The 27,772-nt window shown below is 36.4% G+C and overlaps 1 protein-coding gene across 2 annotated transcripts in view; it reads right to left on the minus strand.

The window, feature by feature from the left end:
- LOC139119457 (tripeptidyl-peptidase 2-like) overlaps positions 1-27,772 on the minus strand; it is an 80,627-nt gene that overhangs the window by 31,811 nt on the left and 21,044 nt on the right. For both annotated transcript variants that reach the window (XM_070683279.1, XM_070683278.1), the window contains exons 2-18: positions 19,714-19,842; positions 19,087-19,182; positions 16,975-17,082; positions 15,783-15,907; positions 15,004-15,101; positions 14,322-14,542; positions 12,760-12,836; positions 12,058-12,185; positions 10,961-11,060; positions 10,391-10,524; positions 9,844-9,974; positions 8,961-9,132; positions 4,630-4,787; positions 2,927-3,110; positions 2,328-2,599; positions 1,552-1,652; positions 402-498 (exon numbers count right to left, since the gene is read on the minus strand). In XM_070683279.1, coding sequence (XP_070539380.1) covers positions 402-498; positions 1,552-1,652; positions 2,328-2,599; positions 2,927-3,110; positions 4,630-4,787; positions 8,961-9,132; positions 9,844-9,974; positions 10,391-10,524; positions 10,961-11,060; positions 12,058-12,185; positions 12,760-12,836; positions 14,322-14,542; positions 15,004-15,101; positions 15,783-15,907; positions 16,975-17,082; positions 19,087-19,182; positions 19,714-19,842 — 2,331 coding nt within the window. The remainder of the gene's footprint in view (positions 1-401; positions 499-1,551; positions 1,653-2,327; positions 2,600-2,926; positions 3,111-4,629; positions 4,788-8,960; positions 9,133-9,843; positions 9,975-10,390; positions 10,525-10,960; positions 11,061-12,057; positions 12,186-12,759; positions 12,837-14,321; positions 14,543-15,003; positions 15,102-15,782; positions 15,908-16,974; positions 17,083-19,086; positions 19,183-19,713; positions 19,843-27,772) is intronic.

Consider the following 27,772-nt stretch of genomic DNA (forward strand, 5'->3'; position numbering starts at 1 on the left):
TCACCTGATGAAATTGATATGTGAGTACCAATTCATAGATGTGTCTACAGGAACAACTCACCTGATGAAATTGATATGTGAGTGTCAATTCATAGATGTGTCTATATGAATAACTCACCTGATGAAATTGATATGTGAGTGTCAATTCATAGATGTGTCTACAGGAACAACTCACCTGATGAAATTGATATGTGAGTGTCAATTCATAGATGTGTCTACAGGAACAACTCACCTGATGAAATTGATATGTGAGTACCAATTCATAGATGTGTCTACAGGAACAACTCACCTGATGAAATTGATATGTGAGTACCAATTCATAGATGTGTCTACAGGAACAACTCACCTGATGAAAATGATTGGTACTTATTCATAGATGTGTGTTTATAGGAACAACTCACCTGATGAAATTGATATGTGAGTACCAATTCATAGATGTGTCTACCGTTTGGAAGTATATCTCTACTCCCTAGAGGTCGGATCTTAGACTCACTCGGCCTGCCATCAAAGAAGAAAAAAGCTAGGTGTCAGATAAATACCTGTTCATCCAAAATTGCAGTTAGTTATCTCGCTAATTTTGTGTTACTTGTAGATGATATCAAATGAGGAAATTATTGAATGAAAGACCTAACTCTTTTAAATTTGTTTTCTTTGTATAACAAATATTATCTTTTGTTCAAAATTTTCAATTGAAACACAATGTCAAAGGAAATATATACCAACCTTTCACGAGGTTCTGTCAATTGTTAAATTTGTCAATAGAGCAGAATTGTAGCTGTTTGCAAATATTTTGCTTTAAAAAGTAAACCACTGTTTCACTGACATTGGAAAAAAAGAGATGCATTCTGCATTCTTACACAGGCATGAAAGAAACACCTCAATCATGAATGTGTGCAGAGTCATTCATAGACATACTTTGTGACAAATATTGATGTATTGTAAACCAATGAACCATACTTGTGACTAATGAAGTGTATACAATCTTCTGACACAAAGGAATTCAACACACTTCTGCACATAGAACTGTTAGCATACCATAAAACATCAACATCATTTCTGAAGTCAGACTCGGTATCTTTGTTCTTTCAAGTGGCAAGTTAGTTGCATATTAATCAACTTACTTTACGATGCTAGAATCTTTCATACAAAGCGGTATGGTGATAATGTCCTATTATGGGCAAATAAACGATTGTGCCTCTGTCGTCTAACAGTGAACATTACTAGTCCCTGGGAGAATATTAGTCATCTCTAAAAATACACTCTCACCGCTCTTGAGTTTGTCATGATTCCCAAGGAATTCATTATCTGGTCCCTGGGAATACATTATGGCCCAACAGAATATTTCTAATAAATCAATGGACCTTTACAAGTCTATGATTAGTGTTGGGGACTACTTAACTCCAAGCAATTATGGACTGCCAGGGTCCAACATGTAAATGGCCAGCTACGGCTGGATTGAGACAATGTGCAACGCAAATCTGAATGACGAAATGAGACTTCCAAAAATGTAAGAGTAATTTGATAATGGGATGAGTTGAGATGATGACTTACCTAAGAGGTTGCACACAAGTCTTGAGAGTAATTGATGGAGATATTTCTTCATGTCTTATAGTCGCCACCACCTCTTGACGAACTATTCCTTCAGCCGCATGCTGTGTTGGATTATTATGCAAAAGAAGGACAGATGTTAAAAATTTCATTTATATGAAAAACAAACATTTGTTAATAATTTTGGTACAATAAGTAGATTTTGAAGACCCATCTTTTCCTGAATAGATCCAACAAAATGACTAACAACAATGGTACTTTGATGGGAGAAGAATCGTCTAAACTTACAAGAAAACCTAGAATGGAGAACCTTTCTAGTAACTTTAAAATCAGACACTTATTTTTGTTTGAAACAAAAAAATGCAATTTTTTATCACATTAAAAGTAGGACAGTGACAATGTTAACCCTTTGAGTGCCAAAGTCAATTTTTGTCCCCTCCATAAAACATGAAGCAGACAATTTTTCAGATGCAGACAATCTTTTTTTCAGATTTTCCAAAATTTTGATAAAACTGAAAATTTATGTCTCTGTGGTTCAAAATTATCAAAACCAATTAAAGAAGAATTCATATAAATTGGTAAAATGTTGCACTTAATTTAGGTGGGAAAAATTACAGCATTGAAAGATTTAAGTATTGATTCAAAATGGACATCTGTGCACATGTTGGAATATTGCAAACCTATGAAAAAATTACATATTTTAACCAACTACTGCAAATGAAAACTGGAAAGGAGAACAAACATCATAGAAACAGGTGAATGGAACTACTTTCACTTACCATGTTAATGTTTTGTGAGGTAGGTCTAATGCCATGGAAGGATATGATATATTTGACACTGACAGTGCCTAAACTGGCCCACCACTTTGCAATGGCAATTTCTAATGTCCTTCCTCCCTTGACGGAGAAAGCATGGGTACTTTCAGCCAACTCTGGCAGTGTGATGAATTTGTAATATTCATGGCTTCTATACGCACAGTGTGGTATAAGCTGCACTGCATGAATCACAAACCTAGCTGCCGACTTCTTCTCTTGTGACACCAATGAAAATTCTGTAAGAGAGGTAGAAAAGATTGTTAACTGATATAAAAAATTGCCAAGCCATTCACTGTAGAGTTTGAGAAGTCTGACTGGGCAATATCTGTTCAAGGAATTCAAAAATTAATTATTTGTTATTGTTAACTACGCTGGGACAATTTTTAGCCCAGGAGAATTTTATCTATTTGTCATGGGTATTGAATTTCTACCCTTCATGTTTATTTTCACGGCCTATCATCTAATACGTACAACTCAAGTGAGGCTGCTCTCTAGTTGATAAAGCATCCTCTTATTTGAAACCACAATTAGAAATGAACAGATAAAATAAATAAACTGCTTACCAGCCCATGTAGCTCCAGCTGGTACATGGATGAAGTTCCTATGTACCTGACCAGCTTTGAAGGTGAGTTGTTCAGATTTCAGTTCAAAGTATGTGTCGTCTTCTATATGTGATGGTTTGATCACAGTGACAGGGACTCGGAACACCGGACCACGCTGGGGACAAGTCACGTCATAACCACACACCTGTAATGGTGAGATTATGTATGAAACAAAACTGTATAATTAATGTTTGATGCTTCCTTCATTGTCCATATCCCAGTGTTTACCTTAATGATACCATTTTGTCTTTTGTTGATAAGCCTTCATACCTTGGAGTAATTTTGAATTGTATGGGTAACGATATTGACGACATGAAGCGTCATATGAGGTCGTTTTATATCAATGCCAATTCTCTTGTTGTCAATTTTCAAACTGTTCCTAATCATTCAAAATAACTTTGTTTCAAGCATATTGTACTATGTATTGTTTGCATTTATGGCGTCTTTTCACGAAAAAGTGAATAAATGATGTCCGAGTTGCATACAACAACGTTTTCAGAATCCTGTTACGGGTTGACCGAAAATTGAGTATAACTGGTACTTTTGTAAATAACAATATCATGACCTTTGAAAGCAAGCAACGCACCTTGCATTCCAGGTTTTATTTAAGATTGGAAAAAAGTGAAAATCCATTAATTGCTGATGCGTTGTCTATGTATGTGCGTCTTAATAGTGCTTTTTGGATAATATTGTACAGAGATTGCTTTTAAATTGTCACTCTGTTGGTTTGTTTTAGTCTTTCTTTTTTTTTTTAGTCTTTTTAGTGTGTCATATGAGCTGGTTCTCGAAATAAAGTTTATTATTATTATTATTATTATTATAATGCAGCTTTGACTTGAACGTATGAAGAACCAAAAGTACAAGACACCTATTATGTGTTTGTATTGCAAAGTTAATGAACTAAACTTGAAAGCTTTTATTTCTGTAAAATGATTGAAGAAGTGAAACTTTGACTACTATTTCTATATTTCTACTATTTTGCTCATTTTTAGAACAAAAGCATCCATGAACTCATTTTAAACTATGTTTGTATTGGTTTGTCAGTTTTCCAAGATTGTGATGAATATCATCATAATTAATATTGTCCAATGAAGAAAATCACCAAATGATATGTTGTAAAGAATTTTCCTGTAACTCCATATTGCTTGCGGAGTTCACAAGTTCTATTAGAAACAGTTGTAATTCAAGAACTTTACTCAGCAACTATCAGTATTCTTAACCCTTTTACCACAGTGGTTTGAACCAATCCCATTGTTTTCTTTGGTAAAGTTGGACCTCTAGAGAGGGAAATGGGGGTGGAAGGGTATTGATAGAAGTCCATGCATGACTTTTTTAACAGGTACAATTACAACAGATATGATACAACTGCTCTGAAATTCTCATATAGCGAACTTTGATGTCAAACAAGTTCTCTATGTCCATAGAGTACAATCAATAACGTTGTGCACCATTGAAAATGAATTTGCAAACTTAAGTACTATCCATTCATATCATTTTGTATAAATGAAATTACTCACATCCCACATAAAGCATTAGAACTCAAACTTGGCTGTGGTAATTAAGTTCAGATGCAGTTTCAACTTGGAAACTATAACACCACTGTGGTTGATGGTATTTGCTCTTCATGAAGGCCTGACTGATTGATCCATAAATCTATGACTCACCTCTGTGTAATGAGCTCCTTCGTTAAGACCTGCTGGATCGACCTTGACACTGAACGACCTAGCTGAGTTCATTAATTCAAGATGATTTGGAACTGTCAGCCAGGTAGCATCACTAACCAAACACAGATGAAGATTGAAGGCTATCTTCTCACGGGGATCTGTAAAAGTCATAGAATGTTAGCAGGTGGTATCTGATCTGACCTCTTTCATTCCTATTTTCTTAAGATGAGATCTAAATTTGCCAAATTATCATGGCATTTTATCAAAATGATATGGTGCAAGGCTGAAGAAGGTATTTCAAAATCAATACATTCAATTAAAAACATATATTTTGTTACACAGCAAATCAAAAATATCAGTCATGACTCATTAATTTACAGACACATGGTATGCGGCATTTTGGCACTGATACACGCAAAGAACCAATTACCTGTTACCAGTTTTGATATCGTTACCCGACAGGTAACAGTTTGAATGACTGTTACCTGGATAAGTACCTGGAATACCAGGAAGCCTACTACCTTGTGGGGAAATACTATTTTAGGTTGACTAAAAGGCCCACAGGGTTTCCTATAGGGGAGAAAGGGAGACCTGCAGGCTATCAGAGATCATCTGTCAAACAAACATAATTTTTTACCCTCAGAGGCTATCAATATGTGTATATTACTGCTTTGCAACTAGACTATCATTAAAACTTTATATTTACTATTACATTTTAGCCTTGTCATTACCAGTAAAATTAATGACATAATTCCCCTAGATTATAATTTATGACATAATTCCCCTAGATTATAATTAATAATGTATCTGACTCTCCAGCATTGTGATCCCCCATGTTACCTACATCTACAAATTCTTTGGCATTGCCAAAACTATAAAATAATAGTGATTATTTACCTCAACCCCACCTGTGATAGAATCAAGTAAACTTTGCATGACAAAGTGTACTCAATGGGCTACGAGGGGGTACATCATTGCTTAAACACTTTTCATTAATTTTCATACAGATGAAAAAAAAAAACAGAAACAATAGACACAATAAATATGTTGGCACAACGTTACCATTGGTCTGTAATTTACAATTTTCATCATTTTGGTTATTAGTACACTTTATCATACATGCTATGCCTGTATTGCCACTCTCCTATTGTTTTAGACGGTACTAATATGAACCCGTATTTTAACTAGTGAAAATACGAATTACATTTTCAGTGTAACCGAACTACTTACAGCTACGCGTACGCGTGACCTTCAGTGGGATGTTCACATACACGTAAAACTGCTGAGCGAATTAGACTTGTGACACTCCGAAACGTCATTGTGAATGTGATTATGGTCAAAATTTTGTTGTTTGCAGTCAGTTCATGGGCATTGCACTTAGATACAAGTACAGTTGTACCAAAAACATACAAACGAACGCATTGAAAATGTGTATGTTTTGCCGACCCGACACCTGTCATCGTTCACGGCTTTTCCCATACAGTGGTGTTTTCATGTCGTCTGCTCTGCGCTGCCAAAGATTACGATCTCGGTTGACAGAACCGCTATATGAAAAGTTTCCTGTTGACGAGTTTAAGTATCTGAGTGGTGAATTACATCGTTTACAGCCATAAATGAGCCTCAAAAATCCAACCGCACTGAAAATACTCGAGACAGACAAGGTGCACATATTATATTTCCAATTTGTACCTGTCAGTGAGATTCACAGGTCATGATAGTTGTCCGGTGGCACCGGTGCGGGTTTCGGAGACAATGTAAGATACTAGGGAAAGTAAAACTTTCGTTTAGGTTGTTGTGAAAGAAATTTAGTTCTATTTAGGCAAGCCAGTAACGAGAATATACGAGCAGACGATGTAAATACCTTTGAAATATTTTATTCGTACAGCAACATAACCATAATCACGAGTTACGACGCTACAGCTTACAGTGTACTCACTTAACCTTTTCCCTAATCCGCTAACAAATTCCTTTCTAAGGTGGTAAATTCGGCATATTTGACGACTGAGGACATGTATAATTCTTGGACATAAACTGGCTGGTATGGCTGTTATATCCACTGTGCATTCATACGCTTAGATGTCGCAGAGCTGCTTGCTTTATGCTCTCAGCTGCTCGATCGAGTTTGAAATTGAACGTTGGCGCGGCGCGAGTATTTTGACCCGATTTTGGCCGGCCTCATAACTTTCGCGAAGGGATGAGTGTATGTTTCAAAACACGAAAACACACTCATTTTACACACTCCAGCCTATTTTTTACATCCACCGCCATTTCAAGCTAAAAATAAATCTTCTTCAAAGTGTGAAAACCTGTGTCGACATCTTAATATTTAAATTGTTCGCTTTAAAAGTGTGCCATAAACCCTCCTTTGAAGTGGAATGGCCCAACAGCGGAATAATATCAAGAAGTGATACGATTGTCATCACTCCTTAGCAACCAACTTTTTATCAGTACAGCTATGAGCAAGCAAGGTCGATTTCAGATGATTTCGTCGCTAATTTCGGAACGTCCGTAGAAAAACAGTCATAACCAAAGCATGCATGTATGATAAAGGGGTTATTACACGAAGTTTGGACGATACCGCGTCGTATTCTCGTGATGTGTCCGCATTTTGACTCGTTGCTTCGCAACTCGTCAAAATACGGACACATCACTCGAATACGACGCGGTATCACCCAAACTTCGTGTAATAACCCCTAAGTATTTCCTTGAAACTATTTTTCTCCACATATTAATATGTAACAAAATTGGTTTTGATGAATTTTTAACGACAAAGTGGTAAACAGACAGTGGAGAATGAGGTTGTTCACACAATGACAATGCTGAAAGTAATGAGTAGTTGGAGGGTGTATGGCGCGTAATCAAGGCCAATATTCGAACTCCCAATTTTCAACTATACAACTCAACATTCAACATTCAAACTCCACATTTTCAACTATACAACTCAACATTCAACATTCAAACTCCACATTTTCAACTATACAACTCAACATTCAACATTCAAACTCCACATTTTCAACTATACAACTCAACATTCAACATTCAAACTCCACATTTTCAACTATACAACTCAACATTCAACATTCAAACTCCACATTTTCAACTATACAACTCAACATTCAACATTCGAACTCCCAATTTTCAACTATACAACTCAACATTCAACATTCAAACTCCACATTTTCAACTATACAACTCAACATTTTCAACTTTTGAAGTCCGGGATTCGTATTCTCCCTAGGCATCCCTAACTTGCTTCATTGTAGTTACCCACGTTTTTCCTTCTGGGCTATACTACGTCAGAACGCGTCATAGATACGTCACATGACGTTTCGGAGTTTTAGAGTTATTCCTATGTGATGTTCTAGAGGGTCCAAATAACAACTCGCTTGTTAATTTCCACACTGTTACAGCCAAACACAACTCAGACACTGAACACACCAAAGCACATACAAGACGAGATGGCTGATGTGTGAAGCAACTTTCCCTTTATTACACCGTGACCACTATGTTCAACATCATGTATTTCACGTTGAGCGGCTTGCACTAGCTGGACAATACGCTCACTACACATTCCAATGCCACTTAACTGTGACAAAAGTCTAACAAGACTCTCACACCTACGTGACACATCTCCCCGTCTGTCGGGCTGGTCAAGGTCAAGTAGCAGCCTAGACAAACTACCACTGACGTGGTCACGAACGAACTCGGTGTCGTCCATGTTCAAAATTAACTGCGAGGTCACCATGTGTTTGGGACTCCCTAACAAAGTGATAAGTAGTTTCATGTAAAATGACACCGACGATTTTTTGAAGTCGTATTTGACTATATGTATGCTAATTTGGCTTGTGTTCGCTGGCTAGTGGTCTAGGGGGACCTATGACTTCGATAGTTGAAAATGGGGAGTTGTATAGTTGAAAATGGGGAGTTCGAATGTGAATGTTGAGTTGTATAGTTGAAAATGGGGAGTTCGAATGTGAATGTTGAGTTGTATAGTTGAAAGTTGGGAGTTCGAATGTTGAATGTTGAGTTGTATAGTTGAAATGTAGAGTTTAAATGTTGAATGTTGAGTCGTATAGTTGAAAATTGGGAGTTCGAATGTTGAATGTTGAGTTGTATAGTTGAAAATTGGAAGTTCGAATAGTTTGAATTGGAATTGAGTTTGAGTTGTATAGTTGAAAATGTGGAGTTTGAATGTTGAATGTTGAGTTGTATAGTTGAAAATGTGGAGTTTGAATGTTGAATGTTGAGTTGTACAGTTGAAAATTGGGAGTTCGAATATTGGCCTTGATTACGCGCCATAGAGGGTGGGTGGTAACAGAGCCATGTCTTACCGGTGTTTTCAGGGTAGATGGGCTCCACCGTCACATTGCACTCAGTCGGCTTATGTAAGTGGATTTGTTCTCGTAGATAAATCCCTCTGTTACCGGCCCATGACACTTTGAACTGGACCCTTCTTTCTGGTACATCAGCATACTGCATGTAATGCTCAAAGGCTTTGTGCACCTGAAAACATAGGAGTAAATTTAGGAAATACTGGAAGTTTCTTTGCACCAGCCTGTTCAAATATATTTACATGTGAAGTTTCTTACACCAAAGCAAACCTTTTGAAGTCAGTGGCGCATCAGCTAGTTGGCTCAACAGGCATAGCGTTAAACAGGAACTTCCCCTATAAAAGTCGGATTATCATAAATCTATGCAAATGTACAAAAGCCACACTACTGATTGGACGTGCCGTGTTTGGTCCCAGAATCCCTATAATTTTGCCATGTTTCAAGCTTTTATTGTCAATGAATCTTGCATATAATGTCTGTGAATATTTAGCAACTAAACTTGTGAAGAAAATAAACTGAAAATATGTTCCGTTTTTGAAGGAGAATGTACCGTATATGTTCCAAATGTGTTCACAGTACAACCATTTGACCCCTCTATGCATATGTCACGAAAGTGCCCATCATGATTATTCAAATTTATCATACGGTCAAAGCGATCCTATGAGAATTTAAAAACTCCCGCCAAGTGTATGCAAATGTGCACCCAAGGCCTTGTAAGTTCCCATTTAACACCTACACAGGAAACAATTAACCACACACATAATGAATTTGCTGACTCATGAGCTTTATGATTTACAGAAGAATAGAATTATTACATAGGTTTTTAATTAGATTGTTGGAAAGACAAAATGATAAAGTCTGAGACATTTTCGTTTTGACTTACTTGTATAAGACCATGTCCTTGTGCAAACACCTCTACTGAATCTACTTTTAGTGCTGTGTTCTCTAAACACCTTCGTATACTGTACGGAGTGTATGGAATGTTGTTAGCCTTCAAACCGGAAAGTACAAGAGCTGCAAAAAATGGGAATATAAACATGGATGTTAAAACCAGGAAGGTATGTCTGCCTATCATTATGGGGCAAAAGTCTATTTCAAAGGAGTTTACACAAACACATATGAGAAAATATTTGTATGCTATGAGATTATCTAACTGATGGGTCCAAACTTAAAGAGGTCAGAATTGAGATCGTGTATCACATTAACTAAGAGTAAATAGACTGAGATATTATTACAATTAGACAACACTTGTCTGATTTAGATTGTGACATGTCTATTTCAAACAAGTCTTTCAAGGAATGCTACCATCTCCCACAGAATTTTGTATACTTTACAGTTTTGCAGATATTGTCTACTTCATTTTTGGAGAAGCCTAAGAATAACTAACTCTGTGTTTGTTACAACAGAGAATGTCATTTGTTAATACATACCTATTCCTCCACATGCATTGGGTGATGACATTGATGTTCCATTCATTAGCTGTGACCCCCTAAGTGTCCAGTTAGGAACTGACGTAATGGCACCCCCAGGTGCACTTATACTAACACCAAGAGCTCCGTCAGTACTATAAAATACAAAAAGATTTTTCAATGGTTGAAAAACTTACTTTATTGATAAATCTTGTTACATGTAAGTTATTCCAGATGGAAAAAAATATTTAGTTAAAATTGGCTTGAGTAACAGATATTGTCACAAATTATGGATTCAGGAACAAGTAATCACACATTTTCAACAATCTTTCAATGAATAGTATTTTACTTCAAAAGGGTTAACAGTATTGAGAGAAGAGGAGAACAGTCTGGCATCTCAATATTTGATGTCAGATACAACTCAAATGAAGCACCATAAAAACCAGATTTTCAAACTTCTTTGGTAATCTAAAAATATCAAGAAGAGAGCACCATTTTTACAGTTGAAACTTCTATGCCATCAAATATCATTATGCAAACGATGTAAGATGAATTCAAAATTGTTTGAATTTTCCACGACAAGAAACTTACGTAGGTCCTCGAGATGACCATGTATACTGTGTGCCAGGTAGCTTTTCCCTGAGAGAATATTCGGCAGCCATCATTTCTGGTGATACATATGCACCAACACCTAAAAATAACAAATAAAGATCACATCAGTACTTTAAAGATCAAAGATAAAACAAAATTAATGAATGTAAATCATTTTTGGCGTACCATTGTTACAATTTGTAAGGCACTTTGAATTGATGCTGATGATGATAATTCTGAAACAATGTCTACAAGCTAATTGAATGAAATGCTGATGTACAACTGGTTTCTTTGATTTTTAAAAAATTACAGGAACATGTATTGATATCAGAATGACTTAGGGAAAACATCAAAAGTTCAATATAATAAATCTAACTTAATTGCTTAAGTTTGGCCTCAGACCCCCCCCACCCCCCTTCTAACTTAACTGACCTAAAATTGAAAAACATTGCGGACTCATACCCTGTACTAATTCTTTCAAACGACATACCTATGTATCATTGAATTAAATAGAAATTGAAAACCATTATAAAGTAACAAAAATACAGGTGACTGGATCGGTTCTAGCGTACAAAAATCAGCCTTGAAATCGTAAAATTTGCCATAAAGACGTTAAATCATTTTTGACTGCACAGAAATTAATTTGGCCAAAAACCCCCCACCCCCAAACTTAAGCAATTAAGTTTTTTTCAAACATCGATCTTTTGACGTCGCCCCTAACAGAAATTTCCATTAATTTCTGAATTCACAAAACAAAATCTTACATGTTAGACAAAACGTTCCAAGGAAGTAGCAAAAACTCTGTCTCTGTCACTCTGACTCTATCTCTATCTGTTTATTCTTGGTTTTGCTTTTTATTTTATTTCAATTTAGTAAATAAATTTTACGATGATGGACTTGATTATGAAGCAGTGCGAATAACATTTGATAAGGAAAGTCGGAATCTGCAAACTCTCCATTTCATCCGATACATCAGTAGAAAGAGAGAAGTGATAGAAAAATGTATGACGAATTTTTGCATAGTACACTCAAGAAAATCACTATGTTGCTTATATGCCTATATTGGTCAAAAGTCAAAAGTCAAAGGTCATGCATACCTATAACACTGGTGACAGTACCACCTGGACAGCCTACAGAAGACAGTGCTGGTCCATTGTTACCAGCTGATGATACATAGATGACACCGTGTTTGTTGACAGCCTCTGAGATCACATCACACACTCGGCTGAGAGACACAAAGGTGTTATTACAGTTAACCTTTTGAGTGCCAAAGTCAATTTTTGTCGCCTTTACAAAATATACTCCAGTCAAATTTTTTCAGATTTTTGCTAAAATTTTGTTAAAAAACTGTAGCCATTGAAATGTGATGTCTATTTGCTTCAAAATTATAAAAAATACAGAAAAATTCATAAAAATTGATAAAATGTTGCACTAAAATTTTTTGCGGGACAATTTACAGGGCTCAAAGGGTTAATACAATGCATCTTATCAAACATGATAAATAACAAACTTGGGTTTACAAGCAGATTTAAAATTTATGATGCAGAGATAAAACTAATCAAAGAACAGCTCATTGTCTTTTCCATTGATGGAAATTAGAATTATCAAATATTAGGGAAGAAGTATACCTAGTGCTGGCCAACATGAAGTGATCAATGATATATTTAGTAATTTATGACTGATACACATATCCATAAGGAGTTTTTATTCATCTGAATCTGAATAAATCTGTCAGTCTGCCTTGAAGATCAATGGTTTTCTATATCTTTATTGGATGGATGTGTTCATACAAAACTCACCCAGAGTCTGGAAAGTGACAGGCTTCTCCATAACTGAAATTGACTAGGTCACATCTCTTGTTGATGACTTCAATCATCTGTGAACGAAACCAACAGTGTGATCAGGATATTGAAATCACAGAGTGTATGCCTGTGTGAGGGAGACACAGATGTGCATTTAGATGTGCATGTGCTGTGAGAGTGAAAGAGAGAGAATAGTGTGTGTCTATGGGTATGTGACTGTGTATGGTCATGCAGAAGTAGATGTGTAAACATGTAATTTGTGTGTTGGGTGTGTGTGTTTATGTGTGAAAGAAAGTGAACAGCGTTTGTCTTTGGATAAGTGACTGTGATTGAGTATGACTGTGGAGTAATATTCCTGTGTGGATATGTAAATGAGTGTATTGTCATTGTGTGCATTAGATGTGCATGGAGCATGTAAGTGTGAAAGCAAGCGAACACTGTATGCATTTAGGTGTGTGTGACGGTACAGACCCTAGAGATAGAATCACTCCAGGGTCTATGATGTAGGTGTGAAAAATGAAGTAATCTTTCTGTGTGGTTGTGTAAATGGATGTTGTCTGTTAGCTGTGTATGAAGGTGTGAGGCAAGTGAATGGTGTATGTGTTGAAATGTATCTGTGACTATGCTCATGGTGAATGTGTTTAGGTATGCATGCAGATATGTCTAGCTACAGTGTCCATACACTCATTGTGTGCATTAGGTGTGCATGTTTAAAATTCAAGTGCTTCAAGGATTTTTTCAGCAATTTTCAAGGGAGTTTTTAGGTCCAAAATACCATTTTCCAGATATCACTTATACTATATATCATTTTCGTACATCATGTTACATGTGTCACAATATCATGATTGATAATCTTGTCATTTTTTTAAATTATGGGTGAATTATCAATTTTCCAGGACTTCCCAGGACTCAATTTCATTTCCAAGGACTTTTTTGCATTACATTTGTAGTAGACGCATTAAAATTCAAGGACTTTTTTCCATTACTCTCCAGGACGATTTGAAATTCAAGGACTTTCAAGGACTTTCCAGGAGTGTACAGATCCTTGTAGGTATGCATGTAGAATGTGTTTAGGCATGCATATAGGATTGGAAGAGCAGTGTGCTTGGCAATGGTACAATTCTGATTTTTTACAATGAGTTAAATGATGACATCATCAATCATAAAGACTGATACAAACCACAAGTCCTTTGCTATTGTGTATCGTGTATTTAAAGGTTTTCTATCTTCAAAACACTGCAATGCATGAAACACATTGACATGGCTGCACCAATGTGTATCTGTTCTGTCAATTGTTAACCTTAATCAATGTTGACCAAAAAATAGTTACACGGTGATCTTTCCATGATTTCCTATCTTCAAAATACTGCAATGCCAGAAACACATTGACATGTATAGAAAAAGAGTAAACTACAAGTTTACCAAAGAAAACTACACAAATGACAGTTTGTGGTTGAGACAAAAATTTGGATAACATGTACAGTTTTTCATATACATGTACGTCCACTAGTCATATCATGATTGACAGAATAAAGCACAATTATGAAAATTGGACTTACAGCTCTAACTAATGAACTACCAGTTTCCATGGACCCAAGTCTAGAATCCCCAATTTTGATAGCTACAATCTGTGCACCTGGAGCAATTCCATTCTTTTCCGGTTCATCTGGAAAATTTGCTGCAGCTATACTGGCAACGTGTGTGCCATGGGAGCCAGCATTTGTTACTATACACAACACATTTCCTTCATCATAAATGTTCACTGAGTAATTCAACATGTCTGAAAGTGAAAAGAAAGACAACATTATAATATTCAGATAAACATTCCCATGGAAATATAATTTGATTTGGATGCTGTGATTAAGAGCATCAAGTCATTTGATGATTACAACCACTCCTTTTCTTAGATTTAACTCTGCTTTACAATCGGCTGTACCACAAGTCTACTTGTAAAACTCATTACATGTCCAGATTTGAAACAGTATAAATGACCAGAACATGGCATTTCATTATCTCTAGAGTTTATTTCCCTGGTGAAATGGTTTAGTATATCACATGACACATCAGAAATAGCATTACTGGCAAGATGTTGAATGTTGGTACGTTGTGATGCATACTTAATACATAGGATAAGTGTTGGTTCATGTACTTTTAAAATGACAATTTTTGGTTTGTTTCACAATTGTTGAATTTTAGGCAGTTTATCTAATTCTAATCAGTATTTATTATTTTGCAACTTACCTGTTTCACTAAATGTGGCATATTGTAATGAATCTCTGTAGTTTGTTAAAACAGTACAGTCAGCTAGATTACCACATTCAGTCGTATCAACCACCGCTCTGAGGGAAATGAGGAAGACAGAAACATCAGATACATTTGACAGTCTTGGTGTGTGATAATGCATCATTATTTTAAATTTCCATTTATTTTCCACACCTACATTATAAATCTTCTTGTATGAATAAAGTTACGTATAAATATATACAAGGGCATCTAGGTGAAGGGGTTAGAACTTACTTTGACACCATTGTCCGTAGTGAAATCTCTCTTCAGTATTATACCGTAGGTGTCAGTAACAGTGTAGACATGTGTTTCAGTAACATCAGATTCAAAATCCAAACTCTGCTAATTTTCCTACATACCGTACATTTTAAGATAGAAAGTGCCTCAGGGACAGATATACAGACTCTCAAACTTTTACAATTATTTTCTGAGCTACCACATTTTAAAGCTTTTGGTGTAAGAAAGCTTTTCACAGTCTTAGCTTTTTCAAAAATTGAAAATTTCATTTTTTCCTATAGAGTAACACAGAGATGGCGGCCATTTTGAATTTCAAATATTGGTAACTCTAGGGTAATTTGCTTCTCTAGTACCAAAATTTGCATGCTGATCCCCGATTTTATTCTTGATTTTGAAAGAGAATGGATGAAATATTGTGTGAGAAAAATTTGAGCAAAAGTTTAAGTCTCTCATTTTCTAGGCCATTTCAGTATCTATGACAACATCTGCCTCAAACTCACCGCCATGTTGTGCCGTCATTCCAGACAACACAGTCGTACACTGGTCCACAATCATTGTATTTCTTTTCCAAGTTTCCCAAAATCTCAATCCTAGCTGCCAAGTCTTCCTTCTGTAACTTGAGTTCCTGGGGAAGCAAACAAACAAGAATAAAATGTTATGTAAAGGCAGAATGCACCTCGGGGAAAGATATTCAGACTCTAAAACTTTTACAATACTCTTTTGATCTACCACTTGTGAAGGGTTCAATTTGAAGCTTATGGAGTATGTAAAGTTTTTACTTGTTTCTTTTTGTGAAAATTGAAAATTTATTTTTTTACCATTAATTGAACACAGGGATGGCAGCCATTTTGAATTTCATCAATCAATAAAATATTAGGTAATTTGTTTCTTTAGTACCAAATTTGCATGGTGACCTCTAATTTTTGTTCTTGATTTTGAAAAGGAACAGGTTACAGTTCCTTGCGGAAAGTTAGCCTAAAAGTTTGAAATCTTCAATTTTGAGGTGCCAACTACCTTAACCACAGTTATATGAGTCCTACTCCACTTAACTGTAACAGTGTAACATGGAAGAATGAAGGACATCCAACAAACATTTTTGTGATTACATTTGTATGTGAACAATGCCACAATAGCAAATAATTGCATATCTACAGCCCATAGCAACAACCCAAGTGATGTCACTAAAATGTACATGAGGTATCCCAGTTTAAAATGGCATGAAGGTTCTTATACAGTCAAAAACAGCTGAACTTTATCACACTGTTCATAAGATATGTCTCCATGGCCTGAGGCTAGGCATGGATTTGGAGAGCCATCAAAGTGAACCCATGCTGAAATTTGAAATCTACCCATACTAATTTCATTGAAATTTGACCAGAATTCCTGAGGAATATTGAAATACCACAGAATTTTTTATGTTCAAGTGAGTAAACGTGCATAGCAGTTCACATTTTCTGTTGATGATAGCATATTAACAACCATGTGCACATTTTTGTATGGCCTTTAAGATGAAACTTGAATCTTTTAATATTGCTTTTAAATTGTAACTCTATCCTTTGAAACTCTAAATGATGACAAAATTTAGATATGACCAGAAATCCTGGATAGCAACTGCCCTTTTTTCATAGATTTAATTTTATTAAGGACAGTAATGGTTGATAATGAAATGAAAATAGATCTAACCATACTTACTTGTTCCTTGGGGTTAGGATTATTATTATCAAATTCTTCAAGTCTTCTGTTTGCCTCTGCTGCAGCTGACCTGTGGGCTGAATCCCAACCTTTCTCCTTTCTATCTTTCTGTAAAAATCACAATATTTATCCTCTGATGACAGCTGTTTTTGTCATTTTCTTCACTCCACTATTCTGTCAGTGACAGTTTGCCAAAACTTGTCTTGTGCCTTAAACATTTGACTAGCTGGAAACTACTACAGTATATACTCAGCTAAGATCAGAAACAGTTTAGTTACAGAATGAATTGTGGCTATTTTTAACGAGCAGTGTTGCAGCCAGGAATTTTAAACCAGGGGACACTGTGTCCTACAAACGTTTATTTTTGGGGACATTTTGCACATTTTGGGGACCACATACATCAGTTGTCAATTAAATTTTGTATTATTTTGTAATAAATTAGTTTCACAGGACAAAATTCAGACTGTCGGGACCCTGCCGCTATGCTTAAAGGCATGGTTCAGGCGTCAGATTGTCTTGCCTGGAAATTTACTTACTAGATTACAATTTCAATGGAAAACAAAAGGTTGTGACACCTCCATAATCCTCTTACACACTAGAACATACTCGATCCCTGGGATTGAGTCCCCTACCTTTAAATTTCAAGCAATTGTAGCAGTATACTGTATCTGTGGCAAATCAGAGCTTAGTCAGACTACAAGCTTGTTATGATATCAATTGCAGCATTTAAATAACTTTTAATTATAGCTCCAAAAGTAACTAGAAGTCTCAAAACAATCATGCAAAACAAAGGTCATTGTCAGTAACAGATATTGCTTGCAGACTACACCCAACACAGCCAACTCACGAATGTGCCCAAGGATTCCGTTTTGGGGACATTGTCATAAGGGTGCGTCCTGGCTGCAACACTGAACAAGAAATAATTATGAGGGACTGTCAAAATTGTATGTGTGTCATTGTGTGTAAATATAATCCTGTTAAAAATTTAATGTTCTCATTTTTTGTAAGAAAAGAATTTCAAAGATCTGAGACTTGTGCATTTAACTTGAAACAGAATGCAGTGAAACTATAGTTTTGATTGTACATGCCTCTTCAATAAGGACATATATCTATTGTATTATGGAACTTTCTAGTATGAAATTACAGAATTTTTTATCTGAAAGTGACCACTTACTGGTAAAAAGATTTTGCCTGCTTATTAATAGTAAGGACACTAGTCTATAAAGAATACTTTTGCTGTTCCAAGGGATGTCCTCACAAAACAGACAGGTTCAATTGTTAAGTACATTACATTCTTGGAATCCGAACGTTTAGTTTGGAACTCATTGCAGATTTTCTTGAATTTAGCTTTTACTTTAAGAAAACAGAGGGGTTGGCATTTGAAGTAGTAATATGGCATTGTCAGTCTGTTGCAATTTACTATAAAAGCCACCCTTACAGATACCCGTCCAAGGACAGATTTCCATGGCAATAGTCATAGGTTGTACAGACTTGTACCTGACAGTTTACTAAGGCTACTCGTTCTTTTCTCCATGGTGTTCTTGTTAACACATTTCATACACACAGTATGTCTATAAAAGGCTTTTGTTCCCTCAGAAGTTATAAACTATTGGATTTCTTTTCAGCAAATCTTGTCAGAGATCTCGATGATTTTGAAAATAAACTCACTAGAACACCATTCACATATGTATGCAGCATTTCCAACTAATTAGACAAATTCAGTCCAAATTCTGAGTGGAGACATAGCTCTACACAACACACTACCTCTGAAAATTTGCCGGACTAGTCTCCAAGGGAAACCATTTTTTGATATACGAGTACTAATGGAGAGATCAGTGTTCCTAAACTAACTTTGGAACTAATAGCCGTGTCTAATATCATTTTAATCTTGCCACCATTGTAAACCTTGGTTACCTATTTCCGGAATGGCAAATAAGTCATCTCTTTTTCCATGGCAACCAGTGCAGCTAAAACTCAACATATTTATCCCATCTTATATTTTTGACATTTGCATAGTATTTTATGTTCTGTCCATCCTTTATGCATGTAAATTAACACTTAATGCCAGTGTTGATTTCATTGATATCAGAGAACTATAACCCTACACCTTACCTGTACTCGTTCTTTGAGATTCTTTGGAAAGAGCTCGTAGACATTTTTCATTCCAATATGATATTTGCCGCTAGGATTCTGCCATTCTGCAGGTATCTACGTAAAATTCAAATGATAAAATGATCTTGAAATGCCATCTTCATCATGCATTATTTTTACCTTTTCAATCAAAAGATTGTCTTAATTTAGTTTTAAATCTTCAAAGAACACTAACTAGCAGGGTTAATGTTTTTCTTCTGCCTGTATAAAATTAAATTTCAGAATTATACATGTAATAACTTCTGAATGTGAAAAAAATACAAAAGATTTGCAAAATAGTTGTTTTTGATATATGATATAGCAGTAAAAGCAATGATCAACGACTTGGTATTGTAAGTCAACTGTAGTTATGACTTGACCTTAGTTGTTTTCAATGATTAGCTCACCAATCCTGAAAGAGAACATGTCAAGGCTATTCCACCCTAATAATGGGGTGTAGTGCAAAACACCTTGGAATCTACACCCAACATTGGAAGACCAGCCTTGCCAGGCCTGATATGCTTAGTGATCAATGATACTACAGTAAACCTGTTCATGTCACATTGGTGGCGGCAGTGAGATTATCCTGGCCACTGTGATAATGCTTACTTTCAGTTTTCTCCCTGAGAGACCGGTGACTTCACCGTCTTTGACTTCCACCAGAGTTGACGTATCCACATCACCGCTTCCAGTTGTATCTATGATGTCAATGACCTTGGGACGACCATCGGTGGTTTCCTGTAAGATTCAAATTTTAATGGCATTAAAACTGGTGATAAGAAATGTAAATCAGCCCTTAAAATTTACGATCTTTAATTAAGTCATCTATTATGAATGATATGATATACCATGAATGGTACTAATGAAAACTGACAGATGTTTCATTTCACAATTCAATCATTACTTTCTAATGAATCACCTGCATGTACATAAGGGTATTTCCATGGAGGTGAAAAAGAGACTCCATGGTACATCTTCGGGATCGTGGTTAATGAAAACACTCGCACAGTAAACGCAATTCCTGCCTTTATGGGGTTTGGCTGTATTTCAATTACCATGCGCAAAAATTGCACTATGTGTTTTTATATCACAACATCTCACTACATTTTTTAGTGTATTGCAAAAAATTCGCTATATAATGTTTGGCATATACCAGGCCAGTGTGGCACCAGGGACACACCAGCATTCTTTTGACATACCGGTAGATGTGGTTCAGTACATGTGTAAAGTAACATAACAATCATTTTAGATACACTGTTTCAATTCATTCCATTCTTTTGGTTGCACCATGGTTGAGTTGCCGCTGAACAAAGATTGATATCAGAGGGGTATGCCAGGAGGGTTGGGGGTGGGTTTGGGTTTTGGTAGCACATGTGTGATTTCATAGCAACATAATTACTGATTGTAGGTATGCTGATGTAGAATGAGGCTTGGTTGGATTTTCGCACTTTCAAACTTTCTTTATTTTGGGGGAGGGGGAGGGGGATTGCGGCCAAACACCATTAGCTGCATTTACCATGTGCATGCTTTAATTAACCACGGCAACTTATCCAATTATGGACAGAGACTACATCACTTTAATCATCACAGGAAATAAATTGGTACATGGCCATAGCACAAGAAGATTTATGTTATTATTACTGGCGCAAATAAACTTGGAACACCGAAGTCCCTATATACTTAGGGAAACCGCTGGCGATTTCCCTATATCGCCAAGTGATTAGCCAAAGCGGTATCGCTAGTGAGTTAGATCATCTTACACTTTGTTTATCGAAAACACTGCGGGGTGCCCATGCTGTGTCTCATAGACAAAACGCCTTAGCAGAGGCCGTTCAAATTGCGTGAACGATGGTACAAGAAAGGATTGACGTTTTGAGTAAAGTTACTTGGGTAAATTTCGATGAGCAGGGAACCTGTTGAAGCAACCGTTTTGACAGACTTTCCCTCAAAATGAAGAAAGAGTGCAGGTGAGAAACGGTAGGTGTTGTCATGGAGTTCGCTATCGTTTGGCTTCGTTTCGTTGTGCAGGCGTGTCATCATAAATGCCGTCATTTCCACTATCTCACAAAAATTGTAAATTACGCCCGGCATTGTGGTTAAATCTGTATTTTTAACTTTCATTTTTATAAAGTGATCAGCTTACGTTGAGGTTTAAAATGTGCGTCTCTTTCTTATATGTTGTACATGAACCTTTATTCACGTTTTACACCCATCGAGCGATGTAATATCTCGAACATGTACTTCGACAATTTCCATTCAAAGCGACAGTGTTTCCTTGAGTGAAATTCAAAGTCGCTAAATTTCTAGTTTCGTTTCGAAGAAACCGGTTTGTCCATAGACCCTCGTTTCTCGAGGATCTATGGTTTGTCGACCGGTGTAAAGTAGATGCATATTCTAAGTGAGGAATAGACGGTTGTGAAAATAACCAATGGTACCGGTACGTTACCGGTACGTTATCGGCCGTGCACCGATGCGAGTTGCTAGGTAAAACTTCCTGGCTCTTACGTTTTTTATATCCGACATGTCGTAGCGAAATTCTGTGAGAACTAATACTGGCAAGGTTTCGGTTTTCGGAGAATTTCAGTGTATCAGCTGATTATCAAGTTGAAATAAAGCGCGAGCGTGGATGGTCCGACTTGTTGCTGGCGCATGGCGTGGCGGGGAATCTATGTTACAAGCATCCAACTGTCGGCCATAACCTCTACGGTCGCCATCGACGGCTTTCGTGATTTTGAAGAATAAAGTAAACCGTAGATAAAGCTAGACCTTTTCTCGGCTTTGTTTCTGAAAACCTCTCCTCAGAGGCAAAGGCGACGTAAACCGTGTCCGAGTCTCGGCCTTGACATGACACAAGAAAGTCATAGTTCAATCACATTTATTTGCGTGCGTCATACAGATGATATCATTATTCATAGGGGTATCCGATTGAAGAGGGTACATACATACTATTCTCAAGAAACGTACGATGAAAAAGGACAGGCTAAATAAACAGGTTTCAATCATATCATCAATTGCAAAGAACGCTGAAATGCTGCAGATTTTAATCGCTATGGCAAAGTTTGTTTTTTGACCTCAACGTTATCCGATCGAGAACGTAAACTTGGTTTGACCCAAAGTTTGAAAATGTGTTTTCTGATCTCCCGCGGCATGGCCCGCAGCCTAGCCAGTGACGTCGACGTTTCGTACTTCGAATTCTGAGAGCTACACCAAATCGCCACGATCAGCGGACAAGAAATTACTATTTTCAAATCGCCATCACCAAAAAAATTACAGAGAAATGAGACAACACGGTGAGAAAAAAGGCATATCATCAATGATGTTGATAACCTACATTTTGCTTCAAAACGGGTACCTTTTCAAACCACCCAGATTCCCGATAAGCTTACCAACTCGCCCGAATTCAATTTGTTGGGCGAGCCAACGATATATTTTTCCTGCAAACGTATTTAAAACAGACTTGCACTGTGCACTGAAAGGAATAGTTGGCGATATCTTTACCGGAACTGAAAAAAGTAGCTAAAGAAGTAGCCATCTCTCAGGCAGTACACGGCCAAGAGCGTTCATATTCGACTAATGCCAAATGGAGCATTTTCAACGAAAACGGCGATGTCCAGGCGATGACTTATTTTTAAAGTTGAAGAAAAATGCTTAAAATTTTGGTTGTGTTAGTCAATCTATCGAAATATTTTTGTTATAACTGATAAAATCATAGACAGTCTCGATTATACCATCCATAATTAATATTTACAGACTAAATCGACAGGGGGGGGAACGCGGTACGAACGAACGTGTAAACTCAAACAACGGGCGAGTTGATTTCGGACCAATATGACTAAAATCAGATGTAGGTTTCCTGGTCATTGAAATTTACCAACGTAACTTTACTCAAAACGTCAATTCTTTATTGTACCATCGTTCACGCAATTTGAACGGCCTCTGCTAAGGCGTTTTGTCTATGAGACACAGCATGGGCACCCCGCAGTGTTTTCGATAAACAAAGTGTAAGATGATCTAACTCACTAGCGATACCGCTTTGGCTAATCACTTGGCGATATAGGGAAATCGCCAGCGGTTTTCCTAAGTATATAGGGACTTCGGTGTTCCAAGTTTATTTGCGCCAGCAGTAAATGTCCAACATTATCTAATACATACATGTATGCATGAAGCAATCTCATATCAAAGTTAGAGGAACATAGTTGCTCTCTTTATTAGTAATCTATTTCAGTTATTTTTGTTTTGTGTGAGCAACTATTCATGTGGTTTTGCTTACTGAAACGTGCTTCATTCTCAGTTGTCAGATCTCTACTACCAACTTGTACGGTAGATTTAAGATGTGCTTCAATGATGTAATTTGTGTTGTACCAGAAATAATGTTATCAGCATATTTACATTTTATGTGTATACACATGTAAGAAAAGCTTTGATGATTCATAATTCAACATGTTTCAGTGAGCAGAACAAGATAAACAACATCTCACATGAAACAAGAATACGCAAAATGATTTGAAACAAAGTCAATTCAATCCTTTTAAAGTCTTATCTACCAAAAGTTATCAAATATTCTTTCAAAACCGGAAACATACATGATCAGCATTCAATTACTGACACTTATCATGAGTGGCACAAACTGTGAGGGCTCTCTACGGTCAAAAAGACCTGCTTTTTGAGATTCTTAATATACAGGGTGTTCTCTGCTAAAAGGTTGTAGTTACAGGTGATACATTATTTTTGTTCAGAAATATCAATTTGCTAGATACTCAGAGAGATGTTCAACATGCATGGCTAGCGCCTTAGTGCCATATACCCGGTACTTTCTAGTGTACATACAGGTGACAATGTACCTCATGGCGTCATACTGTCCGTGTCTTTCTTTTTAATCCCTGAAACATATTTGGCTTTCTGATAGACCTTGTGAGTAAATTACATCTCTATGTCCTGATGGGCAATGCTGTGAAGATCATAAAATATTCACATACAGTGAAGTTAACCCAAACTACTGAACTGCAAAAATTGATAGATACACCAAATGGGACAATTTCATCACTGAATTGTCCAAATAACATATTCTTGGAAAGACGTATAAATAATAAATGTCCATCATTGCCTCACAAATTTGAGAAAATGATTGCTTTCAATGATTTGTACGATAAAAGGTCATCATTATTCATGGTGTTTGTTCCAAGAACTGATTCATCAGAAGTACTGTAACTGGTACCAATCTGAATCAATCCAGAGAAATAGATTTTATGCACGGTTAAATTTTGTATTTATTTATTTATTTATTTATTTATTTATTTATTTATTTATTATTTATTTATTTCATTTTAAAATTATTCATGTGTTTGTTCAATTACTGGACCAGTCAAAAAGGCACACAGCCAAATAAAAACTCCCAATACATCAGGGAGAATACAAACGCAATGCAGAACGGAGAGGAAACAAAGAATATCAAAAAAACTGACCAAGAAAATATTTCAAAATTAATGTCTGGCAAAATTTCTCATGTATTAACTCAAGCATAAATATATCTTCACAGCAGCATTATATTGTCCATACAGGATTGCACATGAAAGCTTGCTTTTGTATGTACAGTCTCTGACACAGAGCTTGGAGTTACATTAGGCAGTGCTCCAGGCTGTCTTCTTGGTGACAAATTCTAAATGCTAGTTCGAATATCAAATACAGGTAAATTTTAGGCAATATCCTTTGTTATTCTTGTTTTTTTACAATTCACTGAGGCCATTTGTTTCTTGGCGTTATTAAAAGGAAATGTTTAAAAATTTTCATTTGACAAAATATTGGTATGGGTAAATGTATAAAACTGAAAGGTTTCAGATGATTTCTACTTTGAGTTGGAGCATAAACCCAATTTTCTCTATGCTATCTATGAACAATACCACGGGTATGTCATAAAATTCAACCAACACCTGTGTTTCATGAAAATTGCATGCTTACTTTTCTAACAATCTCATGTGGAAGACGCACCAATTGAGATCTGTTAGAAACTGTGTTCATTACTGTTCTCTGAAGAAAAGCCTTACACTGGTTACAGTAGTTGTAATTGTACATTTTTCACTACACAGGTATTGAAAGAATGAAAGTGACTGCTGTTGACATAACTTTTGTTTGTCTTGTACCTGTGTTTATTACAGTCATTCATGGTCAGTGCCATGGTTTTCATCACTTTCACTGTTCTAACACATGGAATTTCTAAACTATTTTGTAAAATTTCAACAACTTTCTTGATTGCATTATAGTAACCATGACATCATATGGAATCCCCGATCTATCTGTGCAGTGTTGCCATAGCAATGAAACCTATGCGCTAATGATTTTGTCACAAAAAATTTTACATTAACAGTACAGTATCATTAGAGTAACCATTAACTTTTCAAAATACCGAAGGCTAGGCAAAACTCTCAGTTACATGATATTCAATGAAATCCTAACAAAAAATCCATCTCAATTTATGCAATGATGACGCTTCTATATTGAACATAATGGAGGTTACACAGTCAGTCAGTAATTGGCTCAGGGTTCACATAGGTTTAAGTTACACTTTGGTAACATTCATACATTGCCACTTAATAATATATCAAAACTTGCAAATTTTACACAAATTACATTTTTTTACAGTTCAGTTCATAATGAACTGAACTATCTACCTAAGAAACATGCCACAGTAAGAATTTCTGTAACTGAACTGTACATTATGTTTCCATGACAATACATTTCCATGGTGATCTATTACTGATGATGGGAAGAAAGACTTGAGTAGATGACAGTACTAGAACTAACTGAGAATTAAACAACAGCATTCACTGGCATGATGTACAGCAATTTATAATTAGTAACACGGAAATGGTGATTAAAGCCTGATAATTGGTGCAGTGTCATGTCCTCAGGAACTTCAAATTTGGGAGATGACAAAACACAAGAATTTATCAAGATTGAAAGCTGTGTGGTTGGTGGAGTTCATCCCAAGCAAAACCTTGCAGCTCTGACATTTTGGAATGACAGCTAAATGTCAAATTCCTAGAAATCCTGTCTTCATTGGTGTGACTGTGTTGTCATCAAGGCAAAACAAACCAACATTCAAATGCAGAAATGGAAAATGCCTGCGTACACTGTGGAATCTGTTGTCTTGGTAACTGTCTGGTTTGGAAAAATATTAGGCTTTGTTGAGTCAAATGAATAAGCTAGGCCGAATATTGGCCAAATGAATAACCCAGGCCGAATATTGCCCCAATGAATAACCTAGGCTGAATATTGACCCTATGAATAACCTAGGTCGAATATTGGCCCAATGAATAACCTAGGCCGAATATTGCCCCAATGAATAACCTAGGCTGAATATTGACCCAATGAATAAGCTGGCCGAATATTGGCCCAATGAATAACCTAAGCTGAATATTGGCCCAATGAATAACCTAAGCTGAATATTGGCCCAATGAATAACCCAGGCCGAATATTGCCCCAATGAATAACCTAGGCTGAATATTGACCCAATGAATAAGTTGGCCGAATATTGCCCCAATGAATAACCTAGGCTGAATATTGACCCAATGAATAAGCTAGCCGAATATTGGCCCAATGAATAACCTAAGCTGAATATTGGCCCAATGAATAACCCTGGCTGAATATTGGCCCAATGAATAAGCTGGCCGAATATTGGCCCAATGAATAACCTAAGCTGAATATTGACCCACTGAATAACCTACATGTAGGCCGAATATTGGCCATTAAACCACAAAACTTATCATCATCATGCTCACAATTTGCACTGTAGAATGTAACAAGATGACTCTGATAGAAAATTAAGATTTGATGAAGGAAAAAAGTACATTGTAGCAATTGGTCTTGGTTCAAGAAACTGAAGTAACGCTTCACGGCATTGAAACTCTATCACAGTGACTGTGGTTTCCAACAGCAGAATTTTTTAATGTCATGTGTTGATGGTGGTATTAAAATTATTGGTACGTAAATACAACAACAGAAATCAGAAACTTTTACCTTGTTTTCAGCAAATGTAAAAGATACTGCAGTACAATGTACATAACTATGGTTTTTAACTGGCCTATCATGCAGAATTTAAACACGTCTTTCAGTTTTATTGTTCTGTAAAACTCATTTCAAAAACAACGCTCCTGCCAGCACAAATCCAATTTTGAAGTGATTTGCATGGTCCTTACTGATACCTGAACCACCGTTTCTAGCTCAATGCCTGAACACATGTAGAGTTCTGCTCATGGATCAGTAGCTGTATCACAACGGAAGCTTCATTTGAACAGCTCTTGCTGGGTCCTACTTGATCCCTGACTCTTGCACTATGACCTGGATGTGATTGATCACTTCACGTGAAAACCACAGTGTGTGAACAGTAACGGACTTTATAGAGGACAATTTAAAGAAGGGTAAATTTCAATATTGTAGTAATCTAGATGGTCTGCTTGCTGATCAGAATTTGACCTTTCAAATTTAATACTGCTAAAATCACTGAACTATTGCTGTTTGAGTTGGGTCAAAAGAAAGATTTGTTTCTGGTCCTTGACATTTGGTACACATGATCTGGTAACTTTTTCTTATTTTTTACCTTTTTTTAAAATTTTTAAAACCAATTTGGCTATGACTGTTACTCTAATAGTCAGTGTACTTTTCCATTGACTGC

This window comes from Ptychodera flava, chromosome 19 (genome assembly GCF_041260155.1).
Source record: "Ptychodera flava strain L36383 chromosome 19, AS_Pfla_20210202, whole genome shotgun sequence".
Classification (NCBI taxonomy): domain Eukaryota; kingdom Metazoa; phylum Hemichordata; class Enteropneusta; family Ptychoderidae; genus Ptychodera; species Ptychodera flava.